At 35.3% G+C, this 20,137-nt stretch overlaps 1 protein-coding gene across 5 annotated transcripts in view; it reads left to right on the top strand.

Moving 5' to 3' along the window:
- LOC115214228 (EF-hand calcium-binding domain-containing protein 4A) overlaps window positions 1-20,137 on the top strand; it is a 168,207-nt gene that overhangs the window by 118,926 nt on the left and 29,144 nt on the right. For 4 of the 5 annotated variants that reach the window (XM_036504578.1, XM_029783347.2, XM_029783349.2 and 1 more), the window contains exons 11-13: window positions 3,446-3,481; window positions 5,700-5,800; window positions 19,391-19,618. In XM_036504578.1, coding sequence (XP_036360471.1) covers window positions 3,446-3,481; window positions 5,700-5,800; window positions 19,391-19,618 — 365 coding nt within the window. The remainder of the gene's footprint in view (window positions 1-3,445; window positions 3,482-5,699; window positions 5,801-19,390; window positions 19,619-20,137) is intronic. The other variant, XM_029783348.2, reaches the window with a different exon arrangement.

Raw genomic sequence — 20,137 nt, forward strand, 5'->3', positions numbered from 1 at the left:
TTTTGTATAGGGCTGCATACATACATACATTCAATCTTTCAACATTATCTAGAACTGAAGATGAAAATGTCTGATCTGAGGGATATTTGGCTGTTATTTCTAACAAGCTGAGTGACTATGTAGAGACCCCCTCACTGACTCAAGAAACTCTAATGTTGTTACTATTAATGAAAGCAAGCATTTGTAGTTCATATTTGTTAACATCTGGAAACACACACACACACACGCACACACACCTGTTCACTACTATGAAAACACTATGTATTTTCACCAGCATCTAAGATCCTGTGATTTTAATGCATGTTCAAATGCCATTAATTGCAACTTAATAAGGGTTTTAAAATTATTTAAAACCAAGCATGATTTCATTTTAAATGTTATGAAACAGTCATAAACCTTTCCATCCTTTCTGTTTATGCTTCATGTTTATGATTAAACGTTAATATCTGAGCTCTTCAGCATGTTAGTAACAACGTTTCAAATCTGGCTTTGTTCCTTACTTTATATCTAGCTTCACTTATACATCAATTCTTTTCGTTGTCATTGCATTGTTACACAGTTATTTCCTTTAATCAAACTGATACATGCAATTATTTTTCTCATAATCTGGTTTTTGTGAGTAATATATTTTCCTCCAGAGAGTTCACCTCTAGTAAAGGGTCAACATTATGTTGCATGTGAGAAATATAAAAAAAAAAAAAAACTTCTGTGGATTTTGTTGTCCAGTGGTTTATGAGTTCAAAAAATGAGAATATTCAAAGTATTGTTGTGGACATTGAACCATAATTATTTCTACAACCATATTGGATGTAATAGTAACAGAGAAACATAGGGTAGTGTTTTTCAAATTTAGAGGGATTATCCTTCTTGGAGATTATACATACTATGGTTAATTAATTGAACCTGAGTAAAGATTTGGAGATTATTTATTAAACTGTTATGTATTGATTCATAATAGAATTATTAAAATTCTTTGATCGTTGTATTATTAAACCTAACACTGATTCTTCCAGTGTTTCTTTGTATGAATATATTTCTGAACTAATCTGTTTATTCTGGTCAATTTAATGTCATATTCTTCAATATTTGTAATTTACCAGACACTCACCTATTTATTCTCACTTCACATAAAGACTAAAACTTGATAATGGTTTACATAGAGTAATATTTATAAAATTCTCAAATATAGAGGAAGTTTATATAAACTGGTGTAGCTGTATGGTTAAGAAGTTGGTGATTTTAGGTTCAGTCTCACTGTGTGGCACCGTGGGCAAGTGTCTTTTAATGCCTTGTGAATGAATTTGGTTTATGGAAATTGTGTGGAAGCCTACCAATGTGTGTGTGTATTTCTTAGTGTTTGTCTTATGTTCCCATAATATAGTAGTTTGCAAAAAGAGATTGATGTAATAAGTTCCAGATTTAAAATAAATACTGGGATTAATATGTTTCATTAAACCCTTCAAAGCAGTTCTTCAAGATAGCCACAGTTCAATGATTTAAACAAGTAAAAGAACAAAAAAAAATGCAAGTTTCTTTTTATTATTATTTAAGATAAGAACGGTGGTGAGCTGGCAGAATCTTTGCCACAAAATGCTTAGTGGCATTTCATTCATTTTTATGCTCTGAGTTCAAATTCCACCAAGGTTGACTTTGCATTTCATCCTTTCAGGATCGATAAAATAAGTACCAGTTGAGCACTGGAGTCAACCTCTCTCCTGAACTTGCTGGCCTTGTGCCAAAATTTGGAGCAATTATTTAAGATAAAACTTGGAAAAATTATTTTCCCTGCCAAAATGAAGGTGTAAAAGATTGGAAGTACCATTTAGCATATTAGTATTATCTTCTGCATAGATAATCTTAGAGATGGAAAGATTGAACCTTCTGTTCCGTTTTTCTTATTTCTTTACTGCCCACAAGGGGCTAGACACAGTGGGGATGAACAAGGACAGACACACGGATTAAGTTGATTACATCGACTCCATTGCGTAACTTGTACATATTTAATCGACCTTGAAAGGACAAAAGGCAAAGTCAACCTCGGCGGAATTTGAACTCAGAACGTAGTGGCAGACGAAATACCACTAAGCATTTCGCTCGGCGTGCTAACGTTTCTGCCAGCTCACCACCTTTAAACCTTTTGTTATGCATTTCTGTTAAGATACACTGCCTAAGGTGGCAAGATGGCAGAAGCATTAGCACACCAGGCGAAATGCTTAGCGGTATTTCGTCTGCCGTTATGTTCTGAGTTTAAATTCCACTGAGGTCGACTTTGCCTTTCATCCTTTCGAGGTTGATGAATAAGTACCAGTTGCATACTGGGATCGATCTAATCGACTGCCCCCCCTCCTCCAAAATTTCAGACCTTGTGCCTAGAGTAGAAAAGAATACACTGCCTTTGTTTTGATGAATTTTTAAAATAATGAAAAATTGAGTAGAATAATTTGTCCTTATTCAGCTGATATTTGAAACAAATTAACTTGAAATTTTCATGGGTGCTTTTAATTTAGAACACTTCAAAACAGGGAGCCAGTGTGATAGGAGTAAAGGTGGTCCTAGACAGGCTGATATCAAAATGGTTAAACCTGAAACATACAGATTCATAATAAAAGCATGATGATTTATTGATTTTATGAATTTTATCACTCTGCATGACATGTGTGTGTGTGTATATATATATATATATATATATATATATATATATTATGGAGATGCACTTGCATAGCAAGTGACCTGATCTGAGATCGTGTGCTGGAACGAAAACAATTGCAGCGTGGAAGGTGTTTATAAGCCATTTAAGAAACACACCAAAACCTGTTAGATTCACTTCAATATTCAAATTTAATTTGTCAAAATATTTTCATCGCTTTGAGACCACGACCTGTTCACTGACAAAACTCCGTGCTGCATCTCTGAGATTTTGACGAATTAAATTTATATGTTGAAGTGAATCTAGCGGTTTTTGTGTGTTTCTTAGATGGCTTATAAACACCTTCCACGCTGCAATTGTTATATATATATATACACACACACACATACATATATATATAAAGAACAGGAATGATAAATGCATGGTCTTCTTTTATTTGAATACTTGTGCTTTGAATCGTTTTTTTATATTTTTTTAGGAAAGATTTAAATTGTTGTGTATTTATTATAAACAGGTTGATTACAATAAAAATTAAATTTCACTTTGATATACTTCAGTTATACATTTTTGATGATCTTAAATTATTACTTGAATTATTACTAAATAATTTTTGGGGGACTTGCATTATCCTAAACATATCCAAATTCTTATCCATTAACAAAACTTAATAAACCTCGTTTTTCTTAATGTGTTGTATTCTAATGCTGGGTATATATCTATAATCAATGTTTAATTTCTTGTGTTGTTAAGTTATTGTAAAAATTGGCAATTTAACATTTTGTTCATCAATATTGCCAGGACCAATTGTTGAACCTTCAGGATGAATTGTCTGAGGTATTTTGTAATTGTAATGTTCTTGGAGATGCATGGGTTTACTTTTTCTTTCACTCTTTCATTTGGAAATTATCTTCTATTCTCTTTTCATCATTTTATCCAGAATAACTAAATGGGAATTTTCTTCTTATTGCTATATTTTAAGATCACTTCCTCTCAAAATATCAGATTTTAATTGAATAGAGTCACATGAAGCTGTGGATAAAATATATGTATATATAATTATATTTAAGACATTGTGTACACTCAGACGTAGAAAGCCTTTCACTGTGGAAATAATCTCTGGAAAAATTTCTCCTTGTAGACAAAATATGTGTAAAAAAAGATATTGCATTATGAGTGAGGAGAAACTTCTCCCAAAACTGTTTCCGCAGTGAAAGGTATTCCCATGTTCAAGTGTACATGAACATGTTAAATGTTATTGTATATGCATATATAGGATATTAATTTTAGCTTTAGTCATCATTATCCATTGAGGCAGTGGTTCTCACCTGGGGCCTATAAAAGATTTAGTGGTTAAATCTATGTGCAATAAATTGGTTTTACTTCTGCAATGCACAAAATATTTTCATAATGTGTTTTATACGATTCCTTATAATGTCTAAGTATAAAAATAAAATAGGATCTTTTATATATTGAATGGTTATGAGGATCCATACAAGTGAAATAGGAATTAAAGCATTCCATAGGCAAAAAATGGTTGAGAACCACTACAATAAGGCAAAAACCATTATGATTATTTAGATTTTAATTTATTTTAAACTTTTTAATTTTAATTTTTTAATTTTAATTTTTTAAATTGTATTAAAATATTATTTCAATCATAAGCAGAACAATTTATGAAAAAATTTCCACACCAAAAAACCTCTCGAATCAATCTGTTTTTAAGTTTATCTGAAACATGTAGAATTCTTGTGACACGTAATTTGATCAAGTATGAAGCGGATTTATTGTCACTCATAATATTTTACACTAGTTATAATAACATTATCAAAAGAATAGCAAATGAAAGCTAATTTGTGTAAATTTAACAAAATTATGACAAATGACCACCATATGCATACATACATACATACATACATACATACATACATACATACACACATATATATACATATATCTATCTATCTAGTTAGTTAGCTATGTATCTATCCATCTGTCTGTCTGTCTATCTATCTATATCTATCTATCTATCTATCTATCTATCTATCTATCTATCTCTCTCTCTCTCTCTCTCTCTCTCTCTATATATATATATATATATATATATATTATATATATATATATATATGCATTACTATTTCAACTTTTTACTTGAATAGACGATTAAATGATACCATTTTTTTATTTATACATTTATCTCTTCTTTTTTAGTGTCTCAATATTTTTATAATTTTTTTTGGCATTTTGGTAAAATTTTTCTAAAGATCTATCCCTTATTATTTCTCTTTATTTTCTTCAAATCTTTTAAGTTTCTGTGATTTGTCATTGATAGTCAAAATATATGAATTTATTATGGGTTAAATTTCTACTACAAATCATTTGTATGCTGTTTGTCTAACCTTAACTGAATAAAATAGCAAAACAATTTTGGAGATTTTTTTTTTTCTGATTTGTTTATCTGTTTCATACAGAATCACTGTGGAGGCGCGTGGCTTAGTGGTTAGGGTGTCAGCATCATGATCATAAGATTGTGGTTTTGATTCCTGGACCGGGCGACGCGTTGTGTTCTTGAGCAAAACACTTCATTTCACATTGCTCCTGTCCACTCAGCTGGCAAAAATGAGTAACGCTGCGATGGACTGGTGTCCCGTCCAGCTGGGGAACACATACGCCATAGAAACCAGGAAATCGAGCCCATGAGCCTGGCTAGACTTTAAAAGGGGCACATATATTATTTTTATTACAGAGTCACTAAGTTTTAAATTACAGTCCGTACATATGAGCGTGATTATATTTAAAATTCATTGGCATGAATTTTCCAAATTCTTCAAAATTTTTTCATAATATCAAATAAAATGTTCCATATTTTAAAATCATTGAAAAAGGATTATATACTCATAAAGAAAATTAAAATTTTCATTTTCAACTTTTGGTTGGCAGACTTGTATAACAATATTAATTTACCTTAAATATTAATATGCCTTAAACATATTATAATTTAATTCTGTATTTGTGATTAAAATTTCTGACATAGGAATTATTTTGTTTTCAACAGGCATCATCCAAGGAGTGCAGTTCGAATTCAGCACTAGCTCGTCCAAAACTCAAGAAGAGAGGCTCAATCTTAGCAGACTACTTCAACCCCAATGCAAGAAGGTGCTGTTACTTTGTAACTTCTGTTCACTAAACCGAGCTGTTTTTTCTATTTATGCTGCTTCTTAAACTGCATTGCCCAATTATTGTTACTGAAAATTGGGTTTGCAAAATAAGTATCCAGCAGTTATTTGTTGCTAAATTACACTACCTACCTCAGGTTTTTCTTTGTCATCTTGTATTAACATTCCTGAATATAAATCTGTTCTGCTTCTAGATTTTAAAACAATTATTTTTTTTTTCTTTTTCTTTTTATTTTCTTTTTATTTTGGTTTTTTTAAAAAATTTTCTTAATAAAAGAAATCAATCAATTTGTTTTATTTTATGATAGTTTTTCAAATATTTGTTTACTTCAGTTGTCAGTACTGTATTTGATGGCATAACAGATTCACAAGCATTTTAGATGCACCACATTTTCAGCAGCACATATTCAGAAAAGAAAGTTTTTAAGGTATTAAAGCATATAATATCTAATCCTTTAGCATTCAAACCAGCCACATCCAGCTCAAATATTCTGTTTTGCATTCAGACTTTCCTGATCCAGCCTCTCACACCTATCCTACAATGTCGTTCTGAAAATGAACAATCACATGATCGAAATCTCAAAGCTACAAGATAAGGCATGATTAATTCAAAACAATGTGAATAAGTATGCATTTCATTTGATAAGAGTAATCTAAATCTTGAACAAAGCCTGAAAGCAATTTAGCAGTGCATTACAAACCATTACAAAAATACCTTAAATAGGCGCAGGAGTTGCTGTGTGGTAAGTAGCTTGCTTACCAACCACATGGTTCCGGGTTCAGTCCCACTGCATGGCACCTTGGGCAAGTGTCGTCTACTATAGCCTCGGGCCAACCAAAGCCTTGTGAGTAGATTTGGTAGACAGAAACTGAAAAAAGAAGGTCCACCGTATATATATATATATATATATGTGTGTGTGTTTGTGTGTCTGTGTGTCTGTGTTTGTCCCCCAACATCGCTGTTTTTCCGATGCTGGTGTGTTTACGTCCCCATAACTTAGTGGTTCGGCAAAAGAGACCGATAGAATAAGTACTAGGCTTAGAAAGAATAAATCTTGGGGTCGATTTGCTCGACTAAAGGCGGTGCTCCAGCATGGCCGCAGTCAAATGACTGAAACAAGTAAAGAGTATAACAGAAAACATTACTATATATAAAGAACAAGTCAGCAACGTAGCTGAAAATAAAGCAAGAAATAAGCTTATTGGTGCCTTGGTTGGGCGGGGACACACATTTTTTTTTCGGAAAAAGTGTTTTATATGCCATCAAATACAGTATTTATGCTTTGTTTTTTTTTCTGAATACATTATTTTTTTAAAATTTAAATATAATTGTATATAAATGCAGATTGTAATATGACTTTAAAATGTAGGTGTTTGCATTCACTTGTCTAAGAGATACATTTTTAATTTTCAGATATGAAAATATTTTCAATTGTAGAAATATTCTGTGAAATTATATAATTAAATTATAGAGATGTACTTACACACACAGGGATTGTGTGTGTTTAAACTAAAGTGATTGCAGTGTAGAAGATATATGTTTGCCTTTCAGAAACATACAAAGACTGTTAACTTCACTTAAACATTTATTGTCTGTTATATGGTGTCAAAATTTTTGTCACTTAAAATTGCAACCTGGTCACTGACAAATCTTGTGCTGCAGTTTTAACACCGTGGAAGCACATGGCCTAGTGGATAGAGCAGCAGACTCGCGGTCGAGTGATTGAGGATTTGAATCTCAGACCGGGCGATGTGTGTGTTTATGAGTGAAAAACCTAAGCTCCACGCGGCTCCAGCAGAAAGTAATGGCGAACTTCTGCTGACTCTTTTGCCACAACTTTCTCTCACTCTTTCCTCCTGCATCTTGCAGCTCACCTGCGACGGACCGGCGTCCCATCCAGGTGGGGAACCTATACGCCAAGGAAACCAGGAAACCGGCCCTTATGAGCCAGGCATGGCTCGAAGGAACAAACAATAACAACAGTTTTAATACCATATTACAAACAATAAATGTTTAAGTAAAGTGAATAGAATTTGTATGTTTCTGAATGCTTAACATGTGTCTTTAATTCTACAATTGTATATATAATTAAAATTTAATTTAACAGTAAATGAAGGCTATTGTGTTCTTAAAGGCTTTCAAAAATATTCATTTCTATTGAGGATTGGGTCACTTAGGTAATAGAAGCTGTCAACTACTTCTCAGGATCTTTCTGGTCATTTAAATGACTAAATATCACTAGTATCTCTCTGCTTGCTACTCTTGCTCTGCATCTTCTATCTACAAACTCCTTTCTGTTGGTTTGCTTGTGATCTCACTGCCTCATTTCATATAAAGAAATCACTTCCTAAAGCCAATAAATTCAGTACCAGTGAAACACTGGGGTTGATGTAATTGATTAGGCCTCTCCCCAAAAAACTTCAGGCCTTGTGCCTGTAGCAGAAAGGACTATTTATCTGAGTGGTAACAATATTAAAGATATCTGTCATATCAAAATTGGAGAACATTTTATTGAGCTCCTGTAATACTTCATTAATACACTTGAAGCACAAGTTAAGTCACTCTTAACATTCATCCTACATTAGGACATGTGTATCAAACTGTTTGGATATTATGATGTGGGCCTTTAATACAGGCTTATCTTTTATCTTTTAATCGTTTTAGTCATTAGGCTGTGGCCATGCTGGGGCACTGCTTTGAAGAGACTTTAGTCTAACGAATCGACCCCAGTACTTCTGTTTTTGTTAAGCTTGGTACTTATTCTATCAGTCTCTTTTGATGAACTACTAAGTTATGAGGATGTAAACAAATTAACAATGGTTGTCAAACATTGGGTTGAAACAACACAGACCCAAAGGCACACACATACACACACACACACACACACACTGGGTTTCTTACAGTTCCTGTCTATCAAATTCATTCACTTTTATGTACACTCATAACTAAGTTTGCATAGATTCACACAGATACTCATAAAATTTCTGACATTGTAGAAAATGAGTATAAATATCAAGATGAAACATACATGACACATGATATTGGGTTTGGGATTTGGTTTTATTCAATTTACTGTTTGATGCCACCTTCTCCTTTCCCAACTAGTTGTAGAAACTCTGCCAGATCAAGATTGGAGCCTGGTGCGGCCTCCTGGCTTGCTAGTCCCCAGTCAAACTGTCCAACCCATGCCAGCATGGAAAACAGACGTTAAACGTTGATGATGATGATGATGATATTATTAAGCTGCTGTAGATGTAACAAAATCTTAATGAGATTTTTGTGCAGGGCTTCCCTGAGATATGTAATTTATTTTAAGGGTTATACAAGGATAAAAATGTCGAGGATCAATGGACTAAAGTATAATAAAAGGACAAGCACAGATATCTTGTTGTAGAGGAGATACATGGCTGCCCCCCCCCCCAATTATATAAAAATGGGCAGGAATAGCTGGGAGCAAGATAAAGATGATGGTGATGAGGTTCTGAGAGAACTGTCTAGGTATAAGAATTTGAGTAAAAGAGGGGGTGTAGATACTGGATTGGGGGTAGGAAATAGAGGGTGGGTAATTTCATAAGTGTGTGGAAGGAGAGTAGCGAATGGTTAGAGATAAAGGTAGGGATGAATGTAGTGGATGATGAACAAATGTGTAAGTGTGGTTGATGGGAAATACCAGTATGGAGGGGCATAAGGTGAGAGAAATAGAGGTGGGCCAGGAAGGAAGATAGATCGGAAAGTAAGGGAATGTTTGTACTGGATATATAAATGGAACAGGATCTAATCAAGAGAATGAACATTAATAAAGTTGACACAAGGGGCAAAGCAAATGTCATGACAAAGATTCCATTGCTAAAGATTACTTTTTACATGAATTCATTGTTATTATTATTATTATTATTATTGTAAAAGTTATTACATGCTTGTAATTTAGTTAGTAGAGATGTTATCCTGAAGTTTGGTGACATTAAATCTTGAATTACAAGTGTCTTTTTTAGGGTTGTTGTACAATACTAGATGGTACTTTGTTGTATATTTGCAAATCATGTTTTAATTCCAATATACATTTGGTCTGTTACATAGTTTTGACATTGTACTTTAGCCACTATTTCTAGCTGACTAACCTTAATCTCTGGCTTTGTGTCAACTAGTATGTCCTAGAGCATCTCACAAAATAAAGACATTATGTTTAATACCTGGTTAGAATCAACTTCAGATTCTTTTCTAGTATCTATATTACAGCAAGATGGTAGACATTCTTATTCCATATTTTACCATTAGCAGAGTTACTGATACTTACTTATTGAACCTGAAGGAATAACTGGTATTTAAGCTGTTCTCTGACAAGTTCCCTAGTAGTACCAACAGCCACCTTCATTCTCCATAATCCCCACTGTGGAACTACAGGATTTTCAATAACTTCTTTGTCCATGGTTAGACCTTACATTAATGTTTAACTCTTTTCTTATCATGTTGAAATAAACTACAGCTTTTACTTAAAATAATTTTGAAAAAATGTAGAATTTAGCAAAATAACTTGTCATTTTTAATCTGGTGTTTGGAACATAAATTGACATTTACTGCACAGGAACCTAATATACTCATTTCTGTGCAAATGCATACAAGATACAAAAACCAAATTCACTCATTTTTAATTGTAAGATAATTTCTAGAATTCTCCACATTTCATATGATGTAGTATGCACATTTTATTTTTACTAACCAATAGCTAGAGGCTGCAAGAACTGATTTGCATACAATTAATGTCTTACACGGCTTGCTATCGCAGGATGGCCTGCTGTGCTTACCTTGGATCGTATGGCGACCTGCTGTGCTTGAGGAAATCTATTGAGTCAAGTACATCAACATCAAAATAAGAATCAAATGGAAATTGTAGTTGTGATACCTGTGCTGGTGGCATGTAAAAAGCACCATCCAAACATGGCCGATGCCAGCGCCGCCTTGACAGGCTTCCACTCCAGTGGCATGTAAAAAGCACCAACCGATCGTGGCTATTGCCAGCCTCCCGTGGCATGTAAAAAGCACCCACTACACTCATGGAGTGGTTGGCATTAGGAAGGCCATTCAGCTGTAGAAACACTGCCAGATCAGACTGGAGCTTGGTGCAGCCTCCTGACTTCCCAGACCCCGGTCGAACTGTCCAACCCATGCTAGCATGGAAAACGGATACTAAACGATGATGATGATTGCAAAATTTTAATCAGTGCAATGACAGGTGACATGAAATTTTGATGGAAGATTTTAATTTACATTACTTTCAAATAAGAAGTTTGTATCTTAGAACCAAGAGCATCTTAAGTGGATTGGTATCAAAAGGGTTCCAGATTATTGGATGCAACCTGTCAAATCTTTGCTCTAATCATTTTAACCATAAGCCTTTATCCAAAACCTTGAGATGGCAAGATATGGTGCTAAGTATGAGTAGTACCCATAGTTTTTGTTCTCTTAGATGGGTTGCCATTTATGGCTGAGCCTCATCTACCCTTGGGATTAAGCCTTTAACTGAAACAATGGTTGAAATATACCAGGGTATATCCTCATACTTTCTATCTGGTACTCATGATATAACAAACTAAAAGAGTCTAAAATATCCTGACTGATTCTTTTAACTTTGTAATTAATTCCCATCTTGGACTATTTCTACAAGTTTTGTTGCATGACTGTTTATAACAAGAGCCAGAGAAAAAGGAAGTGAAAGTTTCAGTGCAATTATTGATTGGTTTTTAATTGGTTATATCTCTTCAGAAATATGTGTGAGACAAAAGCTATTAGCTGGCAATAGATGTTTAACACCATCTAATCTATACTGGATAAGTTTCTTTGCTCTTTAAGCAAAAACAAAGATGGATCAAATGAAAACTATTTTAGATATATACAGTGTTGGCAAGTGTTGTCCTGGATGAAATATGAGCAGCTGGTTTTATTATTCTGAAGAAGAAATGGATTTAGTGAGTTGTGGAAGTGAAACAAATGTTTTTATGATATATTGATTTGTTACATTATGACAAGGCTGAAATAAATTGACAGAAGAAGAAAATATAGTAATTGGAATCAAGCTCAGTATATTACTGGTATTTATTTATCGACACTGGTATTAGGGAAGATGTCCAGCCATAGAAACTAGTGCCTGGTGCAGTCTTTGGGCCCATTGGATCCTTTCAAACCATTCAACACATACTTGCAGGGAACATGGTCTTAAGCAAATTGTTGACGATGATTGGAGAGATGATGGTAAAGGCAACTCTGATGGAATTTGAACTCAGAACATAAAGAGATGCAACCAAATAGTTTGAAGGTATTTTGTCCAAAACCCAACTGATTCTGTCAATTATTGTCCCCCTGGAAAAGAAATTTAATGAATTGAGGCAACATATACAATTTAAAAAGAAAATTAGTCTTTAAACAAAAACAATTTGGTCTGTATATTTTGTGCTCTTTTAGATTTGATTTGATCCTTTTAAGTCAGAAAGGAAGTCAGTGTTCATGATCCTTTACATGGTGTCCAAGACTAAGAAGGAAGAAGATTTCCTTAACCCAGGGACCTGGTCTGAATGTTTGCAACAGAGTGGACTCTGCTGAAGGTGCCCATTGGTGTTGACCTAGGGACTGAGTTAAGTCTACCACCCAAGTAAGCTGTGGTAGGATTTGAATTTGGAAAGCAAAGGACTGGAACAAATACTGCAAAATATCTGGTCTGATCTTTTTACAGTTCCATCAATCTGCTGCCTTGGACTGGTTCTTTTCATTTTTTTTTATTGACTTCTGAAAGGATGAAAGGCAGAATTGACCTCTGTGAGATTTGAACTTAAAACACAGTTATTCAAAACAAATATCGCGAAACATTGTGTCTGATGCTTAATGATTCAGCCAATTCACTGCTTATCTGTTGTTTTATGGACCCAAGAGAGAAAGCAATGCTGGCTCACCTGAGTGGGTGTGGACATGCTCTGGTATCAGTCAAACATTGCCCTGGCTATTGACTAACAGCAAGGACAGACAGGACTCAGTCATGAATGGCAACTTATTTAGGAGAAGGTCATTATGAACATATAAGCAGAGAAAATTTCTTAGTTAAAGTGTTGATCTGTATTAAAGTGTTTGAACCTAACATTATTTGACTCTCCATTTTTAGTGGAAAAACATTATTTTAATGTTTTAAACAAGCTAGTTCTCATATTTTCTGATTCAGTGTCTCACTGGTCTACATTCATTCAAATCACGATGATGTGGGATCATTCAACTCTTACTGTTCAGTACACAGGGAGCTTAGCACAGCCCTGCAGCTTGTCAGAGCCTCTCATGCTGCCAAACTCATGCCAGTATAGAAAACTGCTTTTATTCTTTTACTGGTTTCAGTCATTTGACTGGGGTCATGATGGAGCACTGCCTTCAGTCGAATAAATCGACCCCAGAACCTATTCTTTGTAAGCCTAGTAATTATTCTATTGGTCTGTTTTGCATCAGTTTTCAAGCGATGTCAGGGAGACAAACACAGACACACAAACATATATACGCACATACATACATACATACATACATATATATCTATATATATTTGAGTAGTTGAATGAATTATCTTATTATGGATAATTCGGTTAACCGATACCTGGGTAGCAACGTCGTTCAACTCCATTCTTTCATTTATATATATATATATTTATAGAATGGGCTTCTTTCAGTTTCCGTCTACCAAATCTATTCACAAGGCTTTGGTCGACCCGAAGCTAAAGTAGAAGACACTTGCCCAAGGTGCCATGAACCCAAAACCATGTGGTTGGTAAGCAAGCTACTTACCACACAGCCACTCCTGCATTCGTTGATGATGACGACGACGACAATGACAACGATCCAGCCTATTGGAAGGTTCAATTTATTTTTGTTTTTGTTGGCTCAATTCAGTGAGATGAGCACAATTTTATTTGCAAAATTTGTAAATAAAAGTTTTAGTCCCGATATACATAGGCTCAGTGGAACCTAACTGAAAGCTTTGTCTCTCTCTCTCTCTGTAGTGATTGAAGATTAAACGAAAGACGAACTGAAAAATTTTCAAATTGCTTCTTTTCTATGTTCTTGAGAGATTTTGAGCAGCTCGGAGCAACAATGTGATTAACTACCTAACAGTTGTGATTATCAGAATTAGTACAATGACAGATGAAATACCTTGTGATATTTACTTGCATACTTTTATGTTCTGAGTTCAAATTCTGCTGAGGTCTACTTTGCATTTTGATCTTCCAGGGTTAACAGAATAACTACCATTTGAGTACTGAGTGAATATAATTCACTGTATCTATCCCCTAAATAGAATGTCTTGTACCTGTGCTATAACTCAATTATATAGTAAGCCAGTTATACTTATAAAGCTAAAGGATAATTATCACTGGTTCCTAATTGCAATTTCATGATCTTGACCAGCCATGGACAGACTGTAACCCATGGGACTGACTGAATGGCATTGCTTCTTGAAAATCATTTCCCGATGCCTGATCTAGATCATTGAAAGACAGATGTCTTTACCAGACACATTATATAGTGCAGATGATAAGATATGAACTGATCAAGTTATGGCTAATAGACCAGTATTTTTATTAAGTCTGGTAGGTGTAACTCATATGAAGATTATGACATGGAAAACAGAAATTTTGCGTCTATTTGTCTGTCTAAAGGTTAAGTTTAACTAAAATTGTTATTCTACGTTAATTAATGAATCTTCAGTTGTGTGAAATTTGCGGTTTGTAGAGTTTAACATAGTGGAGGCACATGGCCTAGTGGTTAGAGCAGTGGTCTTGCGGTCGAGGGATCGTGGGTTTGAATCTCAGACCTGGTGATATGTGTGTTTATGAGTGAAACATTTAAGCTCCATGCGGCTCTGGCAGAAGGTAATGGCGAACTTCTGCTGACCCTTTCGCCACACCTTTCTCTCACTCTTTCCTCCTGCATCTTGCAGCTCACCTGCGACGGACCGGTGTCCTGTCCAGGTGGGGAACCTATATGCCAAGGAAACTGGAAAACTGGCCCTTATGAGACAGGCATGGCTTGAGAAGGAACAAATTAAAAAAAAAAAGAGTTTAACATAATGAAGGAAACTGATATTTTGGGCTTATAAATATTTGGAGATTAATACCATATTTTGATATATTTTATTCATGCACACATGTGAATGTATGTGCACACACATAGATGACATAGTAACATAATGTGGTTCCATCATATACAAAATGTGTGTGGATTTGTTCAGGTTAATTGCATTTTCAATCATTTTCAGATCTCTTCAGTTAATTGCTTAGCTGTCTGAACAGTGTACACAGTTGAGCAATAGATGAGATTTTGTAGCACGAAGGATGTTATCTGACAATGAACTTGGCATATACTGCCCAGCTATTGGAAAAATTGTGGCAGAAACACAAAGATTGCTGGAGAAATAATCAGCTGAAACATAAACAAAACAATCTTATCAGAGTAGAGAGCCAATAGCCAAATAAGTATGCTTAAATAAAAAGTTATTGTCCCACATCTTCCTGAGTCTACCCCTTCTACAAGTACTTTCAACCATTCCAACAAGATCATGGCGCTTCTTTACGCTGCAGTCATCATCCATGTGCATCACACAACCAAACCAGTGCAGTCTTCTCTTTTGCACACATGTGATGCCTCTTATTCCCAGTTTTCCTCTTAAATCATTTACACTCTATCATGTGTGCACACTGACATTATGTACATATATGAGTGTGTATGTGTATGAGTCCATGTGTATATATATATCGAGAGAGAGAGAGAGAGAGAGAGAGGTACAGATGTAGCTATGCGGTTAAGAAGCTTGCTTCCCAACCCTGCGGCCTTGAGTTCATTCCCATTGGATGGCACCTGAGGCAAGGGTCTTCTGTGACCATATGAGTGGATTTGGTAGATGGGCAAGGAAAGTACCCTGTCATATATATATATATATCATCATCATCATCATTGTTTGATATATGTATATATATAAATACATATATGTATGTATATGTGGAGGCACGTGGCCTAGTGGTTAGAGCAGCAGACTCGCGGTCGAGGGATCGCAGGTTCGAATCTCAGACCGGGCGATGTGTGTGTTTATGAGTGAAACACCTAAGCTCCACACAGCTCCGGCAGAAGGTAATGGTGAACTTCTGCTGACTCTTTTGCCACAACTTTCTCTCACTCTTTCCTCCTGCATCTTGCAGCTCACCGGCGTCCCATCCAGGTTGGGAACCTATATGCCAAGGAAACCGGGAAACTGGCCCTTATGAGTTAAGCATTGCTCGAGAAGGGACAAACAATGTATGTATATATATAAAAACACCAACCAAACGTGGCTCATGCCAGTGACACCTGACTGGCTCCCATGTTGGTGGCATGTAGAAAGCACTATCTGAATATGATCAATGCCAGACCCGCCTTACTGGTTCCTGTGCTGGTGGCGCATAAAAAGCACACACTATACTCTTCTCTTGGAGTGGTTGGCGTTAGGAAGAGCATCTGGCTGTACAAAAATTGCCAGATCAAATTGAAGCCTGGTGCAGCTGCTGGCTCTCCAGACTGCAGTCAAACCATCCAATTCATGCCAGAAAAACGGACGTTTAAACGATGATGATGATGATTCATATATACATGTGTGTGTGTGTGTTAGTGTGAACCTCTTTTCTTTACATCACATGCTGGTTGTAAATGAGCATCACTGTCACACAAGCAATGGTATTCATTTCAAATCTACTGTAAAAATATGTTTGGCCATGTGGAAATATTACCTTATTTAAAAGCAGGTAAAAGTTAGTGACCGGAAGGACATATAACTGCAGCAAACCAGCCTCAATAAGTTCTACCTAACTCATGCAAGCATGGAAAATTTGATATTAAATCGTGAATACCAAATTAGGAAAACTGAATAAACACATTTCTTTCTTTATAAGAGACAGCTATTGTTGTATATATATTTCTTTACTACCCACAAGGGGCTAAATATAGAGGGGACAGACAAGGACAGACAAATGGATTAAGTCGATTACATCAACCCCAGTGCGAAACTGGTACCTTATTTATTGACCCCGAAAGGATGAAAGGCAAAGTCTACCTCGGCGGAATTTGAACTCAGAACGTAACGTCAGACGAAATACCGCTAAGCATTTCACCCAGGGCGCTAACGTTTCTGCGAGCTCGCCACCTTTTGTTGTATATAAGCAACAGTTATCTAATGCTCTTATCACTCTTATCAATTAAATAAATAGTTTTTCATACTTAGCGAGTTTTGGGGTACTTGTTCTTACTGTAATACTTTTGCATATATTATCAGGGGGCCCGACTTTGCTACCTACACCTGTACACATACATAAGTGCACGCGCACACACACACACACACACACACATCTTTACCTTATATCATTTTTTGTCATTGAACTATGGCCATGCTGGGGCAGTGTTGTGAAGGTTTTAGTCACTAAAGCAATGTCATTTATTTCTAATGTTCTACAAAAATTTACACACACATATATGCACACTCATGTATATAGACATGCATATACACACATATATACACACAAACACACACACACACACACACACACACACACACACACACACATACATATATATATATATGCACACAGCTTTTAAATTCATTTATGGTAAAATTTGGAGTATGCAAATAAATTATGAATACAAAAATATATACAGATATATATATACAAACAGACTTGCATGCACACGCACACACACACACGTATATGTATGCTTTTTAAAGATATGCTAAGGTACTGCTTTTCCATGTTTAAACTTCACTGGATGTACTTCAGACTTTACGCACATTCAGCGAAGTATATATGTATATATAAATTTAAGTCACAATATATATAGATTCAAGTAATCCCGTAATACTCATCAAAAAAGCTCCTTAATGAATCATTCAACAAAACATATAGGACGATAAAAGAGAATATGTATATAACAAGGATTTTCTTTCACTTGAAGACAAAACTTAAATTCTGCATTATTTTGAAAGGTTTTTTGCATTTTGCATTAAGGCAGACATGTATTCCTCTTTTACTTGTTTCAGTCATTTGACTGCGGCCATGCTGGAGCACCGCCTTTAATCGAGCAACTCGACCCGGGACTTATTCTTTGTAAGCCCAGTACTTATTCTACCGGTCTCTTTTTGCCGAACCACTAAGTGTCGGGGACATAAACACACCAGCATCGGTTGTCAAGCAATGCTAGAGGGACAAACACAGACACAAACATACATATATATACATACATATATACGACGGGCTTCTTTCAGTTTCCGTCTACCAAATCCACTCACAAGGCTTTGGTCGGCCCGAGGCTATAGTGGAGGACACTTGCCCAAGGTGCCACGCAGTGGGACTGAACCCGTAACCATGTGGTTGGTAAACAAGCTACTTACCACACAGCCACTCCTTTTATTTATTATTAAATATAATAATATAAATTATTTACATATTTTTAAGTTATGAAGCAATTTGTCATGATATTTGAATTTTCATCATCATCATCATCATCATCATCATCATCATCATCATCATCGTTTAACATCTGCTTTCCATGCTGGCATGGGTTGGATGATTTGACTGAGGATTAGCAAACCAAGCAGCTGCACCAGGTTCAAATCTGATCTGGCAAGGTTTCTACAGCTGGATGCCCTTCCTAATGCCAACCACTCTGAGAGTGTAGTGGATGCTTTTTATGTGCCACCGTCATGGGAGCCAGTAAGGTGGCACTGGCATCACCCACGCTCGAATGGTGCTTTTTACGTGCCACTAACATGGGATCCAGTCAGATTGCAGTTTCTTATTGTTAAACAAAATTTTATGAAACTATGTCTCTGCCATTTATGACTTTACATCTGTATATATATATATATATATATATATATATAAATCTTAAATAATAAAGGTGAAAAATTGAATATTAATTTGATTAATATAAATTGAAAACCAGTGGTCTAGCATATTAAAAAATCTGAAGTTTTAGAAAAAATTATATTACATACATATAAGAGGGATGTCCACGTACAGGACATCCCTCTTATATCTGTTTGTATATGTGTGTGTGTGTGTGTGTGTGTGTCGAAGGTTGAAAAGAAACACAAGAGTTGATATATATATATATACATATGGAAAAAAAGTCACGGTTGAAAATGCTAAAATAATTTTATAAAAAACATTTCAGTACCAGTTTCAGTCATTGAGACTTCTTGAACTGTAAGCATGGAAACCAATTAAATTTTGGAAAAATTATATGAAAAGTTTTTAAAGAATATTTGCATAGTATTCAAATACAAGGGGCATTTTCCTTGTTTCTGCCTGTCTCTGTATGTCTCTCTCTCTATCCCTCTCTCTATATATATCTATATATATATATACTTTTACCTCATCACTAAAGAAGGTACCTCATCATAACTTTATCTCATATTATCTATTAATACATTGCTTAATCTATTTTGATATTTTAATCATGTTTAAATGTTCAAAAATTATATTGTTTTGTTTTTTCTTTTTACCATGACATGAATTACTCCAGTAATGGCAACTTAGACGAAGACATAGAATCAGATGACTGTTTTGAGGATGAGTTAACGTCAATTCAAGAGGTTGAGGATGAAGATGTTGATCACATGAGTCATAAAATTCTACAGAACGGTCTCAAAAATTCTAATAACAAGACAGGGAAACAGAAAAGATTAGCATTTTCTAAAACTGGCAGTCAAAGTTCAATCAGCGTTGTGGAGGATCTTGAGTCAACTGAAAGGTATGGGCCTTATCGTTTCTTTTATCTTTTAGTTGTTTCAGTCATGGAACTGTGGCCATGCTGGAGCACCACCGAGAATAAATCAACCCCGGTGCTTTGTTTTATTGAGTCTGGTACTTAATGTATGGGTTTCTTTCGCCAAAACTGTTAAGCTCTGGGAACCTCAAGAAACCAGCACCAGTTGTTAGGCATTGGGTGGGGGTGGGGATTAACACACGCACGCGCGCGCACACACACACACAAACACACACACACACACACATAATTGGTTTTCAGAGTTCCCAAATGTCAAATTAAATTCACAAAGCATTGGTGAACCTAGGATTATAATGTTGGTTTGTATAAGCAACAGTTTGTCCAGAAGGAAAAATCTAGTGTTTGGATTCTATTCTTTTTTACTCTAGGCACAAGGCTTGAAATTTTGGGGGAGTGGGGCCAGTCAATTAGATCGACCCCAGTATGCAACAGCTATTTAAATTATCAACTCTAAAAGGATGAAAGGCAAAGTTGACCTTGGCA

Source organism: Octopus sinensis, linkage group LG7 (assembly GCF_006345805.1).
Source record: "Octopus sinensis linkage group LG7, ASM634580v1, whole genome shotgun sequence".
Classification (NCBI taxonomy): Eukaryota; Metazoa; Mollusca; class Cephalopoda; order Octopoda; family Octopodidae; genus Octopus; species Octopus sinensis.